This window comes from Caretta caretta, chromosome 6, assembly GCF_965140235.1.
Source record: "Caretta caretta isolate rCarCar2 chromosome 6, rCarCar1.hap1, whole genome shotgun sequence".
In the NCBI taxonomy this organism is placed as follows: domain Eukaryota; kingdom Metazoa; phylum Chordata; order Testudines; family Cheloniidae; genus Caretta; species Caretta caretta.
In genome coordinates this window covers 69230056-69254760 of record NC_134211.1, presented here as the reverse complement: position 1 = coordinate 69254760, position 24705 = coordinate 69230056, and the positions used below count along the sequence as shown (strand labels likewise).

General features: G+C 45.1%; 1 protein-coding gene across 14 annotated transcripts in view; it reads left to right on the top strand.

The window, feature by feature from the left end:
- Positions 1–9: 9 nt before the first annotated feature.
- The window catches only part of MGA (MAX dimerization protein MGA), a 96551-nt gene continuing 71855 nt past the window's right edge, over positions 10–24705 (top strand). For 5 of the 14 annotated variants that reach the window (XM_048855258.2, XM_048855256.2, XM_048855255.2 and 2 more), the window contains exons 1-2: positions 42–273; positions 18968–20117. In XM_048855258.2, coding sequence (XP_048711215.1) covers positions 19054–20117 — 1064 coding nt within the window. In that variant the 5' untranslated portion in view covers positions 42–273; positions 18968–19053. Of the gene's footprint in view, positions 274–13486; positions 13578–18967; positions 20118–24705 lie in introns of those variants that run through there. The other 9 variants (XR_007357329.2, XM_048855260.2, XM_075129692.1 and 6 more) reach the window with 6 other exon arrangements.

Here is a 24705-nt window from a genome sequence, read left to right as displayed (position 1 = left end):
CTCTCTTGCTTTGCCTGTCCGCTGCGGCCTCTGTAGCCTCAGCACGCGCGCCAAACATCGCCTGTTTCCAGGCTGCTGCCTCGCGCCGGAAGGCTCAGCTCCCACGGTGTGGGGGCGGGCCCACCAGGCGAGGGGGGGTGAGAGCACGTGACAGGGCCGACAGCCAATGAGCGAAGAGGCTGCGCGTGGCAGGCGAAGGCCTCAGGAGCTGCGAGCGGGGCTCGTGGGTTGCGGTGTGGCCCTGCGCCGCGTGGAGCTAGCGGCGGGAAGCAGGTAGGAGCTCGGAGCGCGCGACGGGATCCGCCCGGTATTTTCGCCCCCATTTTGAAGTTTTATTCGAGGAGGTGGCGTGAGGTAGGGGTGTCACGTGAGCTGGGTGGCCCAATCACACGGGATCGCTCTCCCCTGCGCCTGCCAGCGGCGGCTCGGCCTCCCGTTCTCGGGGACGCTTTTGAGGCGAGAGCGAGGTGGGCTACTCCCTGGGCGGTGGGAGGGGGCGCGGTGAGGGAGCGGCGGTTCTCGCGCAGGCTGGGCCCCTCCTTAGCCCCCGGGAAACGGCCCCCGCGAGCACGCGAACAGCAGGCGCCGGGAGGGGCGTGAGAGCGATCACGTGACCGAGCCCCGCTGCCGAGGGGCGGAAGGGGGACGGGGACAGAGTCGAGAGACAGACAGTCGCTACGCCGCCGCCGGCCGCATCCGGGCACGGGCGCGGGGAGCGCGGCCTGACCTCGCCCCGCTCCGGGAGGCGGCTGCACAAGGAGCTGTCACCCCTTCAGTGATCCTAAGCGCGCGGGGGGAGGCTGAGGGGGCTTTGCTGCGGCGAGGCTGGCCCCTCGCCAGGAGCCGCCCTGCTGCTGTCGATGTCCCCGTCGAGCAGATGGGACCCTGAGTTTACAGCCTTCTCGAGAAGCGCAGGGCGCCCTGCTCCGCACCGGCTGGGTGGCTGCGGGAGCGCGAAGCGCTGAGGCTCCTACCTCCACGGGGCTCGGGGCTGCGGATGAGAGGGGCGAGTCGAGGATCGAGGGAGCTTCAGGCTTCAGCTCAGTCCCTGTGGTTTATCTCGGTCACAGTCTGAGCTGTACAGATCTCCCTGGGCCTCCTGTGCTGCTGGAGCCCTAACAGGTGAAACCACAGCAGAGTGTCAGTGTGCAAAGGCTCCATGGTCAACAGTGAACGCCCTCCTCAGAATCTGCTCTGAAGATCACAGCTCTGGCATGCCCCAACTGCAAACTGAAACCACAAGCACGTGTGAGGAAGCGAGAACATCTCTAGTCTCAGGCATAACAGGGCCACAGATCTCCTTTTGTACGGTGTATGTGCATGTGGCATCCTGTATGTAGCTTGACTCTTCATTAAAATGGTGATTCTTGCTCTTTTCATCTGTGTTGCTGAAACACTTTTCTTCTGACATTTATTGTTGTGCTGTAACCACTCTTTCCATTCTTTTGTTGCATGGATTTTTGTTTTACCTTGCATATTCTATTTAGTACTTTGCAGCTCTGTGTGCCACACATTCTAGTATATTCTTTGCTCCTTTATTTTCATAGGTTAGGTTATGGCAGCATAAAGTGAAGAATATGTTGATATATTTCAAAAATCTCATTTCAGGTTTTGAGATTGCTTCCTTGGATGTACAGTCCTGATCAGAGATACTGCATGAATTTTGTCTCCCTTGGGCATTATGATATCCTTTCCTATTGGGGATTATTAGAAGCAATACTTACTAGCAGTGTTACCAGTATTGAGTGTATCGGCCTCTGCGGTTCATGTGAGCCCTACGATGCTTGGGGTGGGGAGGGAGAATAGCAAGGCGATCTAGGTTCTATAGCTCACAGTGAGGATCCCAAGTTGATGGAGCATTATTGGACCTATGCTGTGGGAAAAAATCCAACGGGATTTTTCTTTCAGCAGGTGATCAGTGATTGGAATTCTCAGTCTCGGGTATCGGCACATTCTACCTTATTAGGGTTCCTAGAGAAGGTGGATGGGACTAGATATTAAACCACTGTACCTTTTTTTTAAGACATGTTCTGGGTTAAATTGGTAGTCAGATTTGGGGTTGAAGAGTGGGGTGTGTGTTGTTTTTTTTTGGCTGTGTGACTTTGTTAGCAAGAATCTGGTCATGATGATGGGGGTCCTCTTCCATTTTCCAATAAATTGGAAAATTGGAGCTGGACAATCTGCTACAGTCAGATTGTCTCTAAGGTGCCACAAGTACTCCTTTTCTTTTTGCGAATACAGACGAACATGGCTGTTACTCTGAAACCAGTCAGATGATGTATCCCAAACAATTATATTCCTGTGGATTTTTAAAAAAACTTCAGTCCTTTCCATTTTCTTTTATTTCTGTGAGTTGAGGAGGGGGTGGCAATGGGATGGGAGTAGGAAGGATGATGGAGGGTTGGGGTAAGAAGTAGTAAGAGGGATAATAGGAGGGAATAATCTGAAAAGGAACAGAGAAGAAAAAGAGGATGTAGAAAATCGGGGTAGAAACATGAAACTGACCTAAATAAAATTGTGTCCTCTAGAAAAGCATTTGTTCATCACAAGAACCGCTACCTCCAGAAAAGGGAAATGGGAGGGCTAGAGAAGTAGGGAAAGGATTGTTGACCTAATTTGAGTTAAGAATATGACAGAAGGTAGGAGAACATGTGCCTTATAAAAATTTTACTTTTTTTTTTTAATTGGTGGAATACTGTCCCACTTTGACACGCTTTTATAGTATTAATACCTTTTGCCTTCTGTAACACTTTCCATCCAATGATCTCAAAATGCGTTGCAAACATTACACCTAACTATCTCAAGTTTAAGATGAGGAAACAGGCATGGAAATAAAGTAATTCGCCTAAGGTTATATATAAGAAGTCTGTGACAGAGATGGAAATAGAATCCAGATCTCCTGTGGTGCACTAGTCAAAAGACCATCTTTCTCATTTTTCTCACCCCTTAAAAACTCAGGGCAACTCTTCCTCCAGCTAAAAAGTGATGGCCATAGGGCTTGTCTATACTGTTTATTTAGTTGGCTCAAATTGATTGCTAGACATTAACAACCTGGAGAGAACATACTTAGTTCTGAATTCAAATGAGCCTTCTCCCTTGTCTCAGGTTTCAGAGTAGCAGCTGTGTTAGTCTGTATCTGCAAAAAGAACAGGAGTACTTGTAGCACCTTAGAGACTAACACGTTTATTAGAGCATAAGCTTTCATTGGCTACAGCCCACTTCATCGGATGCATAGAATGGAACATATAGTAAGAAGATATATAGACATAAAGATAAATTGGAAGTTGCCATACAAACTGTGAGAGGCTAATTAGTTAAGATGAGCTATTCACAGGAGAAAAAAACTTTTGTAGTGATAATCAAGATGGCCCATTTAGACAGTTGACAATAAGGTGTGAGGATACTTAACTTTAGGGAAATAGATTCAATATGTGTAATGACCCAGCTATTCCCAGTCTCTATTCAAACCCAAGTTAATGGTATCTAGTTTGCATATTAATTCAAGCTCAGCAGTTTCTAGTCTGTTTTTGAAGCTTTTTCTGTTGCAAAATTGCCACCCTTAAATCTTTTACTGAGTGGCCAGAGAGGTTGAAGTGTTCTCCTACCGGTTTTTGAATGCTATGATTCCTGATGTCAGATTTGTGTCCATTTATTCTTTTGCGTAGAGACTGTCCGGTTTGGCCAGTGTACATGACAGAGGGGCATTGCTGGAACATGATGGCATATATCACATTGGTAGATGTGCAGGTGAATGAGCCCCTGATAGCGTGGCTAATGTAATTAGGTCCTATGATGGTGTCACTTGAATAAATATGTGGACAGAGTTGGCAACGGGCTTTGTTGCAAGGATAGGTTCCTCGGTTAGTGTTTTTGTTGTGTGGTGCGTGGTTGCTGGAGAGTATTTGCTTCAGGTTGGGGGGCTGTCTGTAAGTGAGAACTGGTCTGTCTCCCAAGATCTGTGAGAGTGAGGGATCATTTTTCAGGATAGGTTGTAAATCTTTGATGATGCGCTGGAGAGGTTTTAGTTGGAGGCTGAAGGTGACAGCTAGTGGTGTTCTGTAGTTTCTTTGTTGGGCCTGTCCTGTAGTAGGTGACTTCTGGGTATTCTTCTGGCTCTGTCAATCAGTTTTTCACTTCAGCAGGTGGGTATTGTAGTTTTAAGAATGCTTGCTAGAGATCTTGTAGGTGTCTGAGGGATTGGAGCAAATGCAGTTGTATCTTAGAGCTTGGCTGTAGACAGTGGATCGTGTGGTGTGGTCAGGGTGAAAGCTGGAGGCATGGAGGTAGGAATAGCGGTCAGTAGGTTTCCGGTATAGGGTGGTGGTTATGTGACCATCGCTTATTACCACAGTAGTGTCCAGGAAATGGACCGCTTGTGTGGACTGGTCCAGGCTGAGGTTGATGGTGGGATGTAAATTGTTGAAATCATGGTGGAATTCCTCAAGGGCTTCTTTTCCATGGGTCCAGATGATGAAGATGTCATCAATGTAGCGCAAGTAGAGTAGGGGTGCTAGGGGATGAGAGCTAAGGAAGCGTTGTTCTAAGTCAGCCATAAAAATGCTGGCATACTGTGGGGCCATGTGGGTACCCATAGCAGTGCCGCTGACTTGAAGGTATATATTGTCCCCAAATGTAAAATAGTTGTGGGTGAGGACAAAGTCGCAAAGTTCAGCCACCAGGTTTGCCGTCACATTATCAGGGATACTGTTCCTGATGGCTTGTAGTCCATCTTTGTGTGGAATGTTGGTGTAGAGGGCTTCTACATCCATCGTGGCCAGAATGGTGTTTTCTGGAAGATCACGGATGGACTGTAGTTTCCTCAGGAAGTCAGTGGTGTCTCAAAGGTAGCTGGGAGTGCTGGTAGCATAGGGCCTGAGGAGGGAGTCCACATAGCCAGACAATCCTGCTGTCAGGGTGCCAATGCCTGAGATGATGGGGTGTCCAGGATTCCCAGGTTTATGGATCTTGGGAAGCAGATAGAATACCCCTGGTCGGGGTTCTAGGCATGTGTCTACACAGATCTATTCCAGTGCTTTTTCAGGGAGTTTCTTGAGCAGAGGGTGTAGTTTCTTTTGGTAATCCTCAGTGGGATCAGAGGATAATGGCCTGTAGAATGTGGAGTCAGAGAGCTGCCTAGCAGCCTCTTGTTCATATTCCAACTTATTCCTGATGATGACAGCACTCCTTTGTCAGCCTTTTTGATTATGATGTCAGGAGAGTGAGTTTGTGTGTGTGGTTTTTGGAGGGGGGTCGGGGGATGAGAAAACCTGGATTTGTGCTGGAAATGGCCCACCTTGATTATCATACACATTTTAAAGAGAGTGGTCACTTTGGATGGGCTGTTACCAGCAGGAGAGTGAGTTTGGGGGGGGGGGGCGGAGGGTGAGAAAACCTGGATTTGTGCTGGAAATGGCCCAACTTGATGATCACTTTAGATAAGCTATTACCAGCAGGAGAGTGGGGTGGGAGGAGGTATTGTTTCATGGTCTCTGTGTATATAATGTCTTCTGCAGTTTCCACAGTATGCATCCGATGAAGTGAGCTGTAGCTCACGAAAGCTCATGCTCAAATAAATTGGTTAGTCTCTAAGGTGCCACAAGTACTCCTTTTCTTTTTGCAAATACAGACTAACACGGCTGTTACTCTGAAAGATGTCAGAGTTGTTCCTGAGGTTGCTGATGTCTGTGTCTTATCTCCTCACTTGTTTTTGTTGTTTCTCTTTCACTCCTGGCTTGTTCTTTCAGTTTCATTTATGCCTTTGGGTGAGTGCCCCCTGCAGATGGTACATTTTTGATAATGCTTGTAGTAAGAAAGTGTAACTGATGAGAACTGCCTGATTCTTGTCTGTTTCATTTTCCTTCTGGCACAGTTGCTATGACAGGAAGCACAAACATGACCTTCCCCTGCTTTATTCCTCTGTTCTATAACTTTCAGAATGAAGAGGGTAAGGAGTGGTTAAAAATATAGCAATCTTATGGTGACCCCCTGAATAGAGAGTGTACAAATGACTTTATGATAAAATTTGCTGAAAATAATATACAATGATATATCTTTTAAATAGAATGCTCTTTTAGTTGTATTTTTTATCTATATATGTAAAAATAATCACCAGTTTTGAGTGAAAACTAACTTCTTACCATTTTTTCCACTCTTTTGTGCACACTGGTTTGTTGTAAGCCCTAATCCTGCAATGCCCAGGTAGATACCTGAACAGTTCTTCAGCCAGTACTGCAGTGTGGATTGCCAACTAACACTCCAGTCCATGCTCTTCTCTTTGTGTTAACGGCTTAGTTTCTGTATAAAAAAAGATGGTTTATACTTTGGTGATTTCCTGCTCTAATTTCTATACAATAATCCCTTACTTATGCCAGTTTCTGATATGATTCACCATATAACGATGATAGGGCAAGATGTGCCCTAAGTTATGCCTCTACAACCCTGTCAAAGTCCATGTGGCTTTGTGAGCATAACCAAAGGATGAATTTAGATCAGTTTGTTTCAAATATAATATCTCCAAACATTAGTGAATAGAATGTGTTGTTTACTCCTTCAGATAACACAAGAACCATGGGTCACCCAATGAAATTAATAGGCAGCACATTTAAAACGAACAAAAATAAGTACTGCTTTACACAACGCATAGTCAACCTTTGGAACTCATTGTCAGGGGATGTTGTGAAGGCCAAAACTATAACAGTAAAAACAAAACAAAACAAAATAAAAACCTAAATGAGTTCATAGAGGATAGGTCCATCAACAGCTATTAGCCAAGATGGTAAGGGATGCAACCCCATGCTCTGTGTCCTTAGCCTGTGTTTGTCAAAAGTTTCAATGGACGACCAGATGGATTACGCGATGATTGCCTATTGCATTCATTCCCTTTTAAACACCTGGCATTAGCCACTGTTGGAAGACAGGATACTGGGCTAGATGAACCATTGGTCTGACCCAGTATGTCATTCTTATGTTAATATATCTGGGTTCCAGAGGTGACAAACTTACTTGTAATATGTTTGTTACGGGTTCTCCAAAGTGGCAAAAGATTAACTAATGTAGCTATTTGGGTTACATAATTTTTTTTAGTGCTTATATAGGATGGAACACTCTTAGTTCTGGTCTGCATTAAAGAGATCAATATACTGTAATATACCTCAAATCCACTCTGAATTCACACAGGAGTGCTTCATTTGATTATCAGGAATGCAATAATTGATTGAAGTTACCTAACAACTTGAAGAGGTAAATCTTCAACTGACTGAGATTCAAGCGATTGCCATTGCGGAGGCATCGCACTGATACAATAAGTGCAGTCATTTGAATCTCCTTAGTTGAAGGTCTCTCTTCTGCTTCAGTGCCACCCAGGGGCGGTGAGTTATATACACTCGTGCCCGGACTCCAGCAATATTCAGGGGCCTGGCTCAACTAATGTTTGGGGCCGGATCTCTCCCTTGGCCCTGTCTACTGCCCCCCGCACCTCCCCCGAATGTTCCCCTGCCCCCTGCTCAGGTCCCCCAGAGCCTGCAGCTCATGCTGACTCTGCTCTGTAGGCTCCCTGCATCAACTGCTGCTGCAGGGTCCTAGTGCCCCCCTCTCACTAATGGCAGGGCAGGCTGCCCTTACCCTGCCCTTCTGCCCTAGTCCTGAGCCTCTCCAACGCCCCAAACCCCTCAACCCCAGCCCCAGACAGAGCCCTCATCCCCCCCGTACCCTAATCCTCTGTCCCAACCCTGAGCCCCCTCCCACACTCCAAACCTCTCATCCTCAGCCCCACAGCCTGCATCCCTTCCCACACACCCCTCCTAACCCCAAACTCCCTCCCAGAGCCTGCACCCCCACCCCAGCCCAGAGCCTGCATCCAAATTCCCTCCTGCACCCCCACCGCTTGCCCCAGCCCAGAGCCTACACCCAAACTCTGTCCCAGACCCTGCACCTCTCTTCCCCTCCTGCACCCCTACCCCAGCCTGAAGCCTGTACCCCAGACCCCCTCCCCCACCCAAACTCTGTCCCAGAGCCTGCACCCCTCATCCCCGCCTACACCCCTGCCCCAGCCCAGAGCCTAAACCCAGCACCCAAACTTCACCTCAGAGCCTGCACCTCTCCTGCACCCTAATCCCCAGCCCAGGTCCTGCACCCCAGACCTCCTCCCCCCACCCAAACTCCCTCCCAGGGCCTTAGGCAGGTGGGGGGGGGGATTCTGGGCACCACCAAAATTCCTACAAACCTGCCACCCCTGGTGCCACCATGCCCCTTTCAGTAGTATTGTCAGAGTATCTCCCTCCTCAGAAATGACCTTGTAGCATATGTCCACTTGTGCCATACAGTTCTTCAGCTCGTACTGCAGTATGGATTGCCAGGTAAGACTCCATTCCATGTTCTTCTCTTTGTGTTAAACGCTTCCTTTCTATATAAAGAAAGATGTTTTTTCCCCCAATTCTAACCTTTGAGGTCATGCTTTATAATAGGTCATGTACTACATTAAGTCTTGTTTTGTTAATACAAAATTATGTACTGTTTTGTTTTTAATTAAATTTCAATTACCACCCTAATGCAGCTTGACACAAGTCATGAGTACAAAGTTAATTATCTAGCAAATAAGCAATATATCCATCGCCATTTTTAATATACTAATGCACAATTAATAAGAATCTGAAAATATTAAAGCTATATAATTGTTTAAATAAATGTATGTAGTTATAGTATACCCTCCTAGGTAGCAAAAAGCTGTACCCAATCTAGTGTAAAGGCTCTATTTAGTTGTAAATCAACATGTTTAAATGGTTATATTAACCAATGAGAAGGCACCTTTCTTTAGCAGATAACTGAAGTACAAATGGAAAAGTTGATCAAAATCCATGATTTAGATCACCTTGATGTAAATCAGGGGTCGCAAACACACGGCCCACTTTTTCTGCGGCCTACCAGCTCCCCATGGCACCCAGCGGCGTTTACCTAGAGTGGTTCCGGCCCGGCGCGTACTGGGGGCAGGGCAGGCTCCCTGCCTGCCTTGCCCCCGCATGGCTCCAGGAAGCGGCTGGGACCTGGGGGAGGAGGGGCACAGTGTTGCCCTAGCCACGCCTCCAGGTACCTCCCCCGAAGATCCTATTGGCCGTGGTTCGGGGAAGGGGTTGGAATGGGGGCAGGAAAGAGGTGGGGCAGGGGCGGGGCCCCATGGAAGGGGTGGAGTGGGGGTAGGGTGGGACAGTGATGCGGTCCTCAGGCCAATGCACTAGTCCTCATGTGGCCCTCATGGTCATTTGAGTTTGAGACCCCTGATGTAAATCAATCCACCCTGATTGAAAGGTGGTCTAATTTCACTGTAGCATCTCCAACAACTCTGTATTCATTTTAAAGTTTATTCTGTAAATTTCCAAAATAGTAGTATCCTGTAATCCAGGGATGGCCAACCTGAGCCCGAGAAGGAGCCAGAATTCACCAGTGAACATTGTCAAAGAATCACAGTATTATGTCAGCAGCCCCCCATCCACTACCCCCCGTCCAGCTCTCAGTACCTCCCACCCATCGCTGGTCAGCACCTCCCCCTCCCCATGCCTCCTGCCTGCTGCAATTAGCTGTTTCACAGTGGGCTCTGGTGGGGAGGAGGGAGTGCATGGCAGGCTTGGGGGAACGGATGGAGTGGTGGCAGGACCTTGGGCAGAGAAGGAGGTTGAGCAGTGAGCAGCACACTGGAAAGTTAGCATCTGTTGCTCCAGCCTCGGAGTCAGCGCATATGCAAGGAGCCGCATATTAACCTCTGAACAGCTGCATGTGGCTCCGGAGCCACAGGTTGGCCACCCCTGCTGTAATCAGTTACAACAGTTGGGTTGTCTTCTACAGTAAGGCCTTGTCTGTTTGCGGGAAATAGACCAGCATCACTATTCCGCTAAGGTATTCTGAAATACCTCTCCCATGTGGATTCTGTAATAAAGTCACTTAATTCTGGTATAATTATTCTGCTTTGTAAGTGTGGAGTAATGATTCTGGAATAAAGTCACTTTTTATTTTGGAAAAATGTCCACATGGGGAGTTGTTCTGCTGTAGATATTCCAGAATAGCTATCCTAGTCAATTTCCCCATGTAGACAAGCCCTAACACTATACCAAGGGGAGGGTTCTTTCTCTTTCTCCATGGCCAGGAAGCACAATAGTGCCACAAAACATTTCTTTGAAAGGAGGTGTCTAGTAGTGCTGGAAGCAAACTGAATCTGACTAGAATAGCATGACCCTGATACTTCCTCTAGGCTAGCAAACTTTGTAGCCATAATTCACCACTGGAGTTAGCAATGATGGAAGCTTTAGTACAGAGAAAGGTTAGATGACGGTGGTAAAAACCCCTTAGACATGTCTGGGCTAGTGCTCCCAATGTAGGTACCACCAGTGGAGTTACACCAACAAAGTCCTAAGACTAAAAAATTTGCCAGTGTAGATAAGGCCTTAGATTTATGCTGTGGCATATAGAATAAGAGCTGTGTGGTACAACTTCTTAGGGGAGTAGACCTATTTAAAGAGGAAAGAAGTGGGAAAACTACAGGAGGATAGGAGCAGAGGTGAGACGAAGAGTGAAACAGACATATGAGATATGAGGATCAAAGGGCGTGTATTGATTTAAATCATTCATTTAAATCATGAATTTTGATCAACTTTTCCATTTGTACTTCAGTTATCTGCTAAAGAAAGGTGCCTTCTCATTGATTAATATATCCATTTAAGTCATGTTGATTTACAACTAAGTAGAGCCTTTATACTAGATTGGGTACATCTTTTTGCTGCCTAGGAAGGTACACTATAACTAATTACATTTATTTAAGCAATTTTATAGCTTCAGAGAAAATAGAAGAATAAACACAAGGAAAAAAACAAAGAGGAAATTGAGTAAAAAAACAAAAGAATGCAAAAGAATCAAAACCAAGAGGAGGCATACAAGACTCTTAACCCAGTGATAGGTTTTAAACTTACATATGGTTTAAATAAATGTCTTCTACATTAAGGCTACTGGAATACTTGCTTGACTTTCCAGTTTTTCATCCTACTTCCCCTTGATATTTGGAAAACAACTGCTGATGCATTTCACTGCTTACTAGATGAAAATGGTCTTCTGTGCAGAGAAGTTCTAGTAACTTCTAAGAATATTATTTGACGCCTTTCCAAAGACAGTGGCACCACACCCATGCTAAATAAATAACAGTAGCCTCTTGTGATTTGCATGATTCTTGTAATCTTAGAAACAAAAAAAGGGAAAAACCCAGCGTGTCTTTCTGGTGAAGATATGTTAATAATTTAGTATTGTAGAATAAGGGGCCTCCGTTTTAGTAGTAGAACCGGTATTTCACATTGACTTTTGCAATGACGTTAGGTATTTAAACAGTGTTTGTACAGTGGTGATAGATTTAATCTTTAGTCTGCTGTCTCCTAGCATTTTACTTTCAAGTCTTACTTCACCGTTCCTGCCTTTTTGATCTAAAAGGGCAAAGGAAAATATTTTATCTGCTCTGGAGAGAATAACTATCCAGGTTTTTAAATCTGATGCATATGTGTCTATTGTGCCTGAAAAAATGGATTGGTTTGTGCAGTTTCTTTGTGATGCTCTTGGAATCCAAACTATGAGAGATTATCCCAAATACATATGAATAAGCTTCTGTTGCCTAGAAACAGTCATGGGAGGGCTGGCCTTCCCCAATGTTATATTCAGCTTGCCAACTCTCAGTATTGAAAATTGGATTTGAGTGGCAAAAAGAAAATAATGCTAACAGAACTGAAATAGATGCTTTGATAACATTACTTGTTATGATTGGTCATCTATTCAATGCAAATGTCTAGGTTGCTGGTGCTTTGGTAGCTTGACATTGAACTATCCGTTAGGTTCCCTCAACTTTCTTTTTTGGCACCCTATAATAAATAACCCTGTTTCTCTGAGGCTGTGAGCATAGTGTTTTTAAGGTTTCAGAGTAACAGCCGTGTTAGTCTGTATTCGCAAAAAGAAAAAGAGTACTTGTGGCACCTTTAGAGACTAACCAGTTTATTTGAGCATAAGCTTTCGTGAGCTACAGCTCACTTTGCTGTAACTCACGAAAGCTTATGCTCAAATAAATTGGTTAGTCTCTAAAGGTGCCACAAGTACTCCTTTTCTTTTAGTGTTTTTAAGGTTAAATGACCAGGTTGACACTTTTTTTTTTTTTTTTAGGGCTGTTCAAGTTTTGCAGATAAAATATATCAAGGTGTATTTTATTAACCCTGGTTTTTAAAGCTAAGAATTTTTTTTCAGACATTAAACAGGTTTTCACCTATTAAAATTTTCCTTTGCTGGCTTTATACTCACAAGCACTTGGCTTGTTCTTGATCACAGAATTTGATGTTGGCTTCTTCTAGATGCCCAAGCACTTCCAGCCTTGAGGTGGCCTAGGAGAATTTTTAGATAATATAAAATATAGATAATTATAATATAGACTGGAATTTTAATGCACTGTGTAATGTGCAATTGTATATCATGCAAATACAGATTAAAATACAAAAGTAGACGTGAGATATTTGCCATCAGATTAATAGTTAATGGCTAATGATTTTTAATTTAAAACATGGTTTACAAGCTATTTGTTAGAAAAGAATGCTCTGGGGCATGCAGCAAGGGCTATGCTGGCCCCTCACCCCTTTTTGAATATGCTTTTTAAGAGAAGTGATCCCTGGAAGAAATACGTTGTTGGAGAGCCCTACAAAACAGCCTAACACAAATTTGTATTGACCTGTACAGGAGCAGTGTTTCAATACATACAGAAGAGAGGGAGGGATAGCTCAGTGGTTTGAGCATTGGCCTGCTAAACCCAGGGTTGTGAGTTCAATCCTTGAGGGGGCCATTTAGCACTCTGGGGCGAAAATTGGGGATTGGTCTTGCTTTGAGCAGGGGGTTGGACTAGATGACCACCTGAGGTCCCTTCCAACCCTGATATTCTATGATTCTGTGACCTTGCAGTGTATGATAGTTGTCTCTGTTGCATGTTTGCCTGACTTGACAGTAGTTCTGCGCCCAGTAAATGCTCAGGAGACAAGTGGGGCGCCCAGCGGGCTGAGCTCTGCAAGGGGGCCATGCGGGGTTAGATTTAGACCCTGTGTATGGGGAGGGGCAGCTCCGTCTGCAGAGGCGGCCCCTCGCTGTCGGAGCGCGCCCAGGGGATGGGGGCCGACCTGCGGCCGCTCTCTGGTGCGGGGAGCAGCGAGCTCCGGAGCCTCGAGCGGCGCGATGATTCCGGCGGCGGGGGGCACGGGAGCTGGCCGGGGCTTCGATGGCAGCGTCTCCCCGGGGGTGGCGCAGCGCGTGCAGGGGCCCTACGACGGCTTCTCTTCGAGAATCTTCCCCCTTCCTCGCCTGGGGGCGGGGTAGGCCCGGGCCCAATGTCTGGGGGGGGGCCCGACCCTGGCACGTGACGGGTGGGCGGCCAGGCGGGAGGGAGGGGAAACGCGAGCCACCAGTGCGCCTGCGCGGAGTGCAGCGTCGTGACGTCATGCGGGTGCGCACGCACGTTCCCCCCAGCTGGTGGACACACGGTCCGTGTGAAGAGAAGGGGGGGAGCCCTCTCTCTCCGGCGCACGGTAACTGCGGTGAACGGGAGGGGGTGGGGGTGCCAGGACCGGGACTGCCGGGCCCCGTCTTCGAGGTGGTGCACGCAGGTTCTCATGCGCCTCCTGCTGGCCGTGCCAGCTGCGAAAATTAACACCAGGCGCAGCCACGAGGCTGCAGGGCCCGTGCGCAGGCATCTGCCCTAGACCCCAGTGACAGCGCGAAGCGCCGGCCGGCCCTGTGCTGTAGCGGGCACGTGGCGCGGCTCCTCGCACCGTGTCCTCTTCGGTGCAGCCCGGGCGGGAGGCGGGGGCTGCAAGGCGCGAAGCGCCTTCGAGTGTCTGGGGGTGGGCCAGGCCCTGCGCGCTAGCAGCGGGCCTGGCTCCAGCTGCCCGCTCGCGCCACTGCTGCGGCCTGAGCTGCAGCGCGATGCGCCTCCCATCCTGTGGCCTCCCCCTGCCCGGTGGGCAGGGCCTCCAGGCCCCGCTGATGACGGGGTCAATCGGCGGCGGCGGCTGTAGAGGTCAGCGCGGGTTGTCTGCCGGGCCCCGCTTGTGCGCTGGGCTTCAGTGAGGCGGAGCTTGTGGATCTTCCCCGTCCCGAAAACCCGGGTTAGGGCCGCTGCGCCTTCGCTGGCCGCGGCGACTCCTGGTAGAAGCCGATGAGCGCCCGCCCGCCGGGAAACCCAGCCTCGCCGACCCGAGGCCTCCGGGCATTTAGTCTCCGCCCCAGAAAGCAGCGTCTGCTCAACCAGCTTCTGGCCGAGAAGCCACCTGCTCCCGCTGAGCTCCGTGCGGGGCCGGCACCTGTTGCGCCAGTCCTGCCAGCCGCGGGCTCGCAGAGCGAGGTGCTGCCGAGTGTGCCGGGCTGCAGCGCGGCGCCGTCCGACTCAGCCACCCTGCGGCAGCCAGGAACAAATGTTCCCGCTGACTTCAACAGCAGCGTTCTGCGCACATCTCTTGCTGTCATTGGGCTCATCTCTCTGGCTCTCATTGGCAGCTGGAGATAAATACTCTCAGCTCCTGCCATTACAGGGCCTGTGAGGTCCAGCTCGTTGCCAGTCTCCCACTGTCATTTGCTTTTGTGGACACTGGGAGAGATTTGTGATTGAGCATGTAGATAAAATGCACAGTATTATTATGAATGTGTTCTGTGAATGTGCATGTGAGAAGTGTTCTAAAACGGTGGCATGGATTGAACACATGTACAAGGTCATATATAGGGAATTCTGGGTCTTAGCACCTGTTGTCTGTTTGTAGATTAGTAAACTATTTATTTGGCATGTGATTTTCAAATATGTGGCCTTAACACTTAGCACGTCTCTAGTATCTTCTGTATAAGAATCTTAATCCACTTTACAATGGTTCCTATCCTTTTTTGTGTGTTCATGGGAGTCAGCCTTCACAGATCTTATTGCAGAATCAGGGCAAAATTTTCACAACACAACTGCGCACAACTTGAAAAGCAATTAGGTTTTGTATTATTCAATCCCCCAAAAGGATCTGGAAAATTTTTAATGCATGAAAAACCCCTACACTATCCATTCTTCATCTTCCTGTGCCTTCAAAAACCAAACATAAAACCACAAGAAGTTGAAACTTAAGTATCTGAAAACATACCCAGGATGAAAATGTATCCTCAAACTTAAATGTAACTTTATTACTACTGCATTTATAAATAAAACAAATTCCTTTTATGAAAGGAGAATATGAACAATTTGGGGTTGACTGTCTTTTTTTTCTGGCTCTGCTTCTTCACATGAGTGGCATGGGCATGCTGATTATCCATGAAAAGTCTGGGAACCTTGCAGTTTGGGAAATACACCATACATAAAATCTGCTGTTTTCATTTTAGTAGATTGTGTAGGAGAAATGGAAATTTATAGTCCAGTAGTTCAGCAATTTAGCTTTTGTGTATATAATTATCTAAATATGTGTGGGTGGAGAAGGGGAGATTGCTTGCTAAATCAGAAGCTGAGAATAGTTTTGAGTATTTTCTGATAAATATGAATAACACAAGTTGGAAGTAGTACACTTAGTTCTCTCTTTTTTTTAGTTTGTTGGAACTTATTGTAGTTCGTTAATCCCTTTTTGAAACACAGGCACAGCCATCCCAATTAATGAGACATTTCCTATTATATTGCATATGACGAGTCTTGCTCCCCCTTGTACAAGTTCATCAGTCTTCAAAAACAGTGGAATTGATGCAATTTCATGCACCTACTCTGGATTGAGGTCTGCAGCTGGTTATTCTTGGAGGGAGACTGCGTCCCTGCATTTGTTGGAGCGGGGTTTGTTGAAGAGTCAGGACACACTGAGTTGCTCTGTATTATAAAGTTCCACTAGCAGAAACACCAGGAGTTGATCTGTTATATGGAAAGATATAACTTAATCACTTTTCTGACCTTTGCCACCCTTGAAATCAGATTACAAACAACAGTTATCAGTGTTATACCAGTTAAAGAAACTGCTCTTAAATATCTAATTTATATAAAGTATGTTTGGATTTGAGGAAAGTGTCTGGCAGAGACATCACTTTCCCCAAGTGAACTAGTGCTAGTGACCTCAACTCCACTCCCTTGTTCTGGTTCCTTCAGACCATGCATGTACATAATAGAATGAATTTTGAGTTAGTATTATATTTTACCACACTACATTTCTTACATATTTAATGTAAGTGTGAAAAACCCTGATATTTAGTGTGGACTATGAAAGCGGCAAATATGTGTTCTCTAGAATATGAAAAGCAGATGGGCTGAACTAAAAGTATAGGAATGACACCATATCAAGATGAAGTTCAGTTTTTGTTCTGTAATAAAGTTTAAAAAACTCCATTGGCATCTACAAAGTGATGATAGGGTGGAAATGACCATAAAATTTGACAAGCTCGCTTGTGGATTTTCGATTTAAAAAAAAAAATGTTTTTCAAAATAAGACATTTGAGTAGTGGGCGAGTAGAAAGGTAAAATCTTGAATATGCAGATAGGGTCTCTTGCATTCCCTATATATGTATAACTGTAGGAGTAATTACAGCAGGACAGTGGCTCCTTATTTTTGTTATTTGCATAACTATCTCATAATCTTACAGTGACACTATTATAGGCAGAACTGATAGCATTGCCTTATAGTTGAGGTTGCCTGATGCTTGCCACCATAAGACCTCTGTTTTTAGTTGTTTATAACTTTGCCACTCTTTAATAGTTTTGGCTGAAAATTTCCATGCTGGTTGCCTGCTTTGGCTGAATTTTTGTGGAAGGTTTCAGCAGAAGTGGTTCTGCCATTTCCAAGAATGAGGTTAAGCAAAACCCCAACATTTTCCCCAGACTTTAAAAAAAAAAAAATCTTTTGTTCAGAAGACCTAGCATGCACCTCTCTGCTTTGGAGCAGAGACTTGAGGTTTGGCCATGGACTTGCCTTTGTGGAGGGATGTGCCTCTTGCTGTTTTTGTGTAGAAAAATATCCAAATTTGGCAAAGTTATAACCCTCCCCAATCTCAGCTTGCATATACTTAGTAGCAACATGTTAGAGTTTGGCAGCTAAGTTCTCTGAAGATTCTGTTTACACTAGGTGTACTCCTGGCTGCTGTGGACTTCTGTGGCAATGGGCTCTAAGTGAGAGCAGATAGACTCTCTCTTGTTCTCTCAGTATCCTTTTTGCTGGCACTGAGGCTTTCATCTTGACTTGAAAAGAAGAGGAGAGAGTGTCTGAACCAACAGGGCAGAGGGAGTAGATTGAGCTGGGAGTTAGTGAAGAGGGGAGAATGAGATCGGACAAGGAGCTGAGGGGAGGGAGGCAAAAGGACAGAGCAAGAAGGGGTCAAGCATGGATGATCAGGGAAGAAGGATCTGTTACCATTAGGCCAAACTCGCCCTCAGAACCTAGAATGAAACCCAAGATTCCTGACATTCACCATTCCTCTATCGTCTTCAGGTATCTGTGCAATGCACTGGCAAAGTGTGTCTCATCCCCCTTTAGTGGCTGTTCTACCCAGAGGATGTTAACCTACTGTTGTTATCTGTTCACCACCATTAGTAGCAGAGGTCTGTGTGGTGAATCTAAATGTTTCCAACTGGCTGCTAATCCATGTGTAGGAGGAGTCAGTATGATTCCACATAATGATATTTCTGTTTGTTTTGTTTTTTCCTTAGTTTGCTTTTTTAAAAATCTTAGTTTTTTGTGTGTAATTTCTTATGTTAAAAGAACATTAATGTTGCAAGATCAAGCACTTGGAGATTAGGAAATGTCAGTTTTAAGGTTGCCTTTGTGACCTTAATTTGCCCCCTTTGTACATATGCATTATGGTACAATCTGTAGTTACATGAACACATAGTATCTGTTTTTATAGGATGCTACCTCATTCAGTGCACAAGATAGATGGTGCTCGCTTAATGAGTAGATACCCAATGTTTTGTTTTATTCTTATTGTCAGTAGGTGGCTCCATGCCTTATTTACTGCACGCTGTTCGAATTCCACAATCTTGAGTTGTCATTAATTCTGACACACAACAATGCCTTATTGACTGCACACTTTTCCAACCCTGCTCTGAAGACCAATTTTTTTATTTTCTCATTGGCTTTTCTATGGCACTTATCACAGTAGTATATGATTTCACAAACATTAATGAATCTATTTTCAGAATGCTCTTGTGAGGTGAGGGATGGTATTATCCCCATGTTGCAGATAGAGAATTGAGGCACACAGAGAGTAAGATTTAAAGTGTCTACTAATTTTGGATGATCAATTCGAGATGATTAGTGCCTGATATTTGAGAATAGTTAGCACTAAAACCACTTTATATAGTCAAAACATTGCTCCCATTGACTTCAGTTGGAGCTGTGAGTGCTCAGCACTTCTGCAACTCAGACAGAACAGGGACTCACACTGAGCTCCTAGAAAAGGAGAAACATAGTTAATGACCATCCTTGAAAAGTCTGATTTAAATTACTTGTCCAGCATTACATAGGAACTCTCTGGTAGAGGCCGGCATAGAATCCCCTTTTTACCAAGAGACCATTCTTTTTCTTCCTGCAATTCCCTGCATCATTCACTACACATATTCCAATTTCTGCAATAAACTGAGGCCAGGATCTTACAGACAACTGTCTCCTCCACTGCATAACCCTGATTCATCCTAGGCGTACAGTCCATCCTGTGCATTGCATGAGGCTTTGGGTCCTGTGGAAAAAATAGTGTGTGATCATGTAATTAACAACTGTACATATGCAAAAGGGGAGCAAATTAGTTTCCCACGCAACACTAATTCTGGCATTTCATAACTTTAGGTGCTTGACTTTGCAACCTTCATGTCCTTTTAATGTAGTTTTTTGTGTGTAGTGACCCAGTTCCTTCAAGTAAAGGGAGGAGTATTTTTTGGTATATTGCGTTTGATTAGTGCTAATTGGGTCTGTTTGTTTGTTTCCAGGATGGTGAACGCAGGGGAAAGGCTGTTGGAACCGTTTCAAATTTGCAGTTAATTTAAAAGAATTTACAGAAGTGCCCATTATCATCATGGAGAAACAACAAATTGTGTTGGGTAACCGGGACAGTGGGACAGTGTCTGGTGCAGCACCTGCTTTTTTTGTTATCCTGAAACAGCAGCAGGGAAATGGTAAAGCTGATCAAGGAATTCTAGTAGCAAACCGGGATGCCTGTACTCTCACCAGTAGCGTGCCAACTCCAGTAAAATCCAAAGTAAAGACTTGCCTTCCAGCTGATTGTACCTCAGGTAGCATCACCGTCACCCTGGACAACAACAGTATGTGGAATGAGTTCTACCATCGCAGCACAGAGATGATTCTGACCAAACAGGGGAGGCGTATGTTCCCATACTGTCGGTACTGGATTACAGGCCTAGACTCCAATCTGAAATACATCCTAGTCATGGACATCTCTCCTGTGGACAATCACCGCTATAAATGGAATGGTCGTTGGTGGGAGCCCAGTGGGAAGGCAGAACCCCATGTTCTGGGGCGGGTGTTTATTCATCCGGAATCACCCTCCACTGGTCAGTACTGGATGCACCAGCCGGTATCCTTCTACAAACTCAAGCTTACCAACAATACTCTGGACCAAGAAGGTCATATCATATTGCACTCTATGCACCGCTATCTGCCACGGCTTCACCTGGTACCTGCAGACAAAGCCACAGAGGTTATCCAGCTGAATGGTCCTGATGTACACACCTTCACCTTCCCACAGACAGAGTTCTTTGCAGTGACAGCCTATCAGAACATCCAGATTACCCAGTTAAAGATAGATTACAACCCTTTTGCTAAAGGATTCAGAGATGATGGACTGAACAGTAGACCTCAGCGTGATCTGAAGCAAAATAGTAGCTCGGAGCATGAAGGAGGTAGTGTTTCCAGTTCTCCCAGCCATCGTGGCCGCCATACTGAAACCGATGGATTAGAGTCACAGCAGAGAGATCTAGATTCTTCATTTAGTGGTCAGAATCCATCAGACATTGATCTGGAGAAAGAATCCTTTAATGCAGAACGGGACTTCCTGGATTTCCTGGATGCAGACCTGCCTCTTAGTGATATGCCCAGGTTAAAACAAGAGGTATCTGAAAGGTAGGAGTACATTTCATTTTTTGGCTAGTGGGGGCTGGGTTGGGCTGGACTCCCAGTAAAATGTCAAATGGTGTGTTTTTTGGCAGTGGGGGGTGGGAGGGAAGATGGATTTACAACCAAAGTTCGGTTGAACTGATGTTCCAGAACATTTTGGATTTACAGAAGGTCTTTTTTTCTCATACGTGGGCATCCATTGATCTGGATATTTCATCTTCGTTCTGCTGGACTTCTGCAGTACTGTACTCTGACTCATTTACTGTGACTATTTGAGAGAAAAGCTGGGGGATCACTGTTCCCCGCAACAAAGAGATTTAGAGGATGAAAATTTCATCTCATAAACTGCCGGGAACTTCAAATAGATCAGATTTTTAGTAATCAGAGCCTACTCATCTTCCTTTGAGGCACCTGTGTGCTGAATCTACTCTTCTTCCAACTCCCATAAAGCGTATGTATTCATGTGGTCTTACCTAGCGTACCACTCTCTGACGTCTTCCACTGGCTTCTCTTAGCACTGTAGCAGAGCAGTTTAGCCCATACTCTCAGATGATCTGTACCAAGTGGACCTCTGTGTTCCTAACAGTTCCCATTATGTGTGCATGTGTTAGTGCAGCCTAGTCAAGTCCTGCATCTTACCGCACTTTTCACTGGTTTCCCTAAGTAAAGCAGCAGAACGGTCTACACATTCTCTCAATCTGCTTGTGCCAGCATATTATTGACATAGCTGGCACCTACAGAATGAGGTATATCTGATTTTCTCTCCTCTCAGATTCCTTGGCATATGTGCCAGAGCCTAGGCTGCCACCTTACTGGGCTGGCTGCTAGTTCTCTGCCAATCAGTGCAGCAGAGAGTAGCCAATAGCTCATATCACTAGTTTACCAGTGAATAATCAAAATAATAGTGAAAGGTCACTGTTAAGGAAAAAATTGTCCCACATGTGGCATAACTGTAAACCCACTGCAGTAGAGACTAATACACACAGTGCCTTTTAGAACCAAGAATGGTTCCCAAACATCAGTGCTCCTTCCCTAATTTAGCTTTTGCTTCTGCAGAAGATGTTCCTCAGTTCCTTCAAGGTAGTCCTTGATCTGGGCAGCAATGAATAATTGTAGAAGTGGTAGTTTTCTCACCCCATAAGGCCGCTGGAACCCTGCAGCAGTAATACCTCACGAGAATATTGGAATCACATGGGGACCAAGGGAATTATTACTATATTTATTTTGCAACTTTTTCCAGTTTTGAGGCAGGACAAATAAGAGTTTCTCCTAAATTTCTCATGTATTCGTAAACAGAAGGCAGAAGTCTCCTGAGGAGAACCTCAAGGTCAAGAGACCTGTATCCAAACTAATTCTTTAGAGTAAGAGGATTCTAATTTTTAAGAGCACCTATGACCAAAATGGAAAGGAGTTGGTCAATTGTGTTTCTTATTGCAGTGTTTTTGCTGCTTTATTTTCAATATCACCTTTCAGAAATTCAGATTAAAAAAAAATAATCAAACTAAGATTGTGAAAAATTTTCTCAAAAGTGATCCTTCCTCTTTAGCCCAGGCCACCATAAGTCCCAAAAGATTTTGATTAGAACATGGAGGAGGTGTCTTTGGAAAAATGTTATAAGTTTATAAGAAACCCCAATCTTGCAGCTGGACGCATTCAGGCACAAGTGGTTTTATCGAGTTCTCTCTCTTTTGGGGCTGTAGGAGTGTCTTGCATAATTGTAGGCAAAACTACTTTATCTGGTCTAAATGGCCTCTCGCTCTCGCTCGCTCGCTCTCTCTCTCTCTCTCTCCAAGAAATTTAAGTTCCCTAAAGCCAGCAAGATCTTTCTCATGGTTCTGTCATTGACAGAAATCAGTTAGCAAGTGATGTGGAGATATTCTCAAGGGATTTGTTCAAACTGAAAAATTTGCTTCTTCAATCCAGCTGTTTCTTCGGGGATAAAAAAAAACCCTTGTATCAAATGTACAGATGAACAACAAGCAATTCTTCCAGGTATTTTGTTATTTTGGAGTCAGGAATTTTTTTTTTTTTTTTTTTTCAGCTCTGTGGGACAGAGAGCAACACAGGTACTTCTTCAATGACAGATAATGTAGATTTGCTGACTTAGGACATCTTAAGTCTTAAGAGAAAATTAAACACTTTCCTTTCTTCTTCAGAACAGTTGTCACCTCAGACCAAAAACATACTAAAAATTCATACAAAAGGGGATACTGTACTAGGATATACAGTGTTTTCCTCTTCTTTTTTCTATCTTCTGTGCTATTACATTTCTATTAAAAACTAAAGACACTATATATGTATAGCTATATAATATTTTTGTAGCCATAGTCCTAGTGCTACTCTCAGAGCGTTGTCCGGCATTTTCTTTAGTTTTTTAGTATCTGCCTTCTACACAGGAATGATAATCTTCATTCACTCTCTCACTTATGGAAAAAAAAATTGAGAACTGGAAATATTCCATAACTCATTCAAGAAATGGCTGCACTCTATCTTTTTTATGTTCTGTAGGTATCAAGAATCTTGCATTCCCTTTTCCATTAAATCTGTTCATCATTCTCATGACCTGCAGTTAAGGGGAAACACTGTCTATCAATTACGGTCTATCATTTTTCATAGTTTATTGTTGGCTGTGCAGAAATGGCACGTGTTATGGCTGATCAGGACTTTGTGTGTGTGTAATATATATATTCCAAGATGTTGCATTTCTTAAAAGACATAATTTTAACTCATAAACTAATTAATGGATATCCTTGTAAATTTTCAAAAAATTCCTTCAGTACTTAAAAATGTGAGTGATTTCGGAAGGAAAGGGTGTGTGTGTTTTTTTTTTTTAATACATTAACAGATATTTGCTTTTAAGTGTGAAATGTAATTCAGTCTTAACTATGGTGCCATGATGGACATCTCCATAATTTCTGTATTGACTAGAACAAAGGTGGGCAAACTATGGCCTGCGGGCCACATCCGGCCCGGGCCTTGAGCTCCCGGCCGGGGAGGTAGCCCTTTGCCCTTTCCTTGCTGGGCCCCTCCCCCGCAGTCATGCCGCTGCATGGGCAGCCCTCTGGGCAGCAGGGCAGCGCAGCAGCATGTCTGGCTCTGGCCGGGCAGTGCAGCTGCCAGACATGCTGCTCTGAGCGACATGGTAAGGAGGAGGTCGGGGGGGGGATAAGGGTCCTGGAGAGCAGTCGGGACAGGGAGCAGGGGGTGGTTGGGTGAGGCGGAGGTTCTGAGGGGCGGTCAGGGGATGGGGAACGGGGGGGGAGGCGGATAATCGTGGGAGTCCTGGAGGGCCTGTTGGGGGTGGGGGTTTGGGGCAGGTTGGATAGGTGGTGGGGTCCCGGGGGGGGCGGTTAGGGTCAGGGGGTCTCAGGAGGGGGCAGTCAGGGGACAAGGAGCAGAGAGGGGGTTGGATGGGTCGGGAGTTCTGAGGGGGGCAGTCAGGGAGCAGGAAGTGGGAGGGGTCGGATAGAGGGTTGGGGCCGGGCTGTTTGTGGAAGCACAGCCTTCCCTACCCGGCCCTCCATACAGTTTGCAATCCTGCTGTGGCCCTTGGGACAAAAGGTTTGCCAACCCCTGGACTAGAGTATACAAGGAGTATCATATTTTGCTAAATCTAGCGGGGTCTTAATTTCACAACTAAAGGAAGTACACTGTAAGGAAGGATCTATTTTACAACATTGTAACTAGCTATTAATTCCACTTTTTTTTTTTTGCAACTTCTTGTTTCTCAGGCCTTGTCTACATGAGAAAGTTGTACTAACTTAATTAAATCTGCTTAGAAACTGATTCAGTTAAATCAGTGCAGCCCCCCTTATGGATATTCTTATTTCGTTTTAAGAATGCCTTACTGCGATTTAAATTAATTAAAATTAAATTAATTCCATAGCAACATAAGCTAAATTGATATAAGGTACACTTAAATTGATATAGTGTACCACAGGGTGTTACCACTAATTTACTTAAATCAAAAGCTTTTTGATTTAAAATCAGTTTCAAAACCTTTTTCTTTCTTGCCACTTCCCTATTCTGGGTCGGTGACTTTATAGCTTTCTTCCAAAACTCATGATCATATGCCAGGCTGTTGTGCAGATTGGTCTCTTGGAGGTCCGTTGATATCCAGCCCACATACCGAGTCCTTGGTCTACCTCTTGGTTGTCCTCTGTCCACAGTCATTCCAAAAGCCATCCTACTAATACATCTCTCAGGTCTCTGCTGCATATGACTATTCTAAGGTAGCCTAGTCTCCATCAACTGGTTTTCAGTTGGAGCACCCGCATTAGGCTCCTTACAACCACATTTCTTTTCTTTTCTTTTTTCTTTTTCTTTTTTTTTTCTTTTTTTTTTTAAATAAACGGCTTGACCATCTCAACATCTTTTGTTTTGAGGTGGAGAGCATACTGATTTCCTTTCTTGTGGCTGGCCTAGTATCTGTTTTTTATGTTAAGATAGGTTGAAATCAGTTTACAAAGCGATTTAGTATAGATAAGGCTTTGGTTTTCGAATCCTTCTCTCACTGGTGATACATTGTAAAATGTTTGAAGTCTATTCAGATACCATCAGTATCCTTTTAACTTTCATTGCTGTGTGATATACA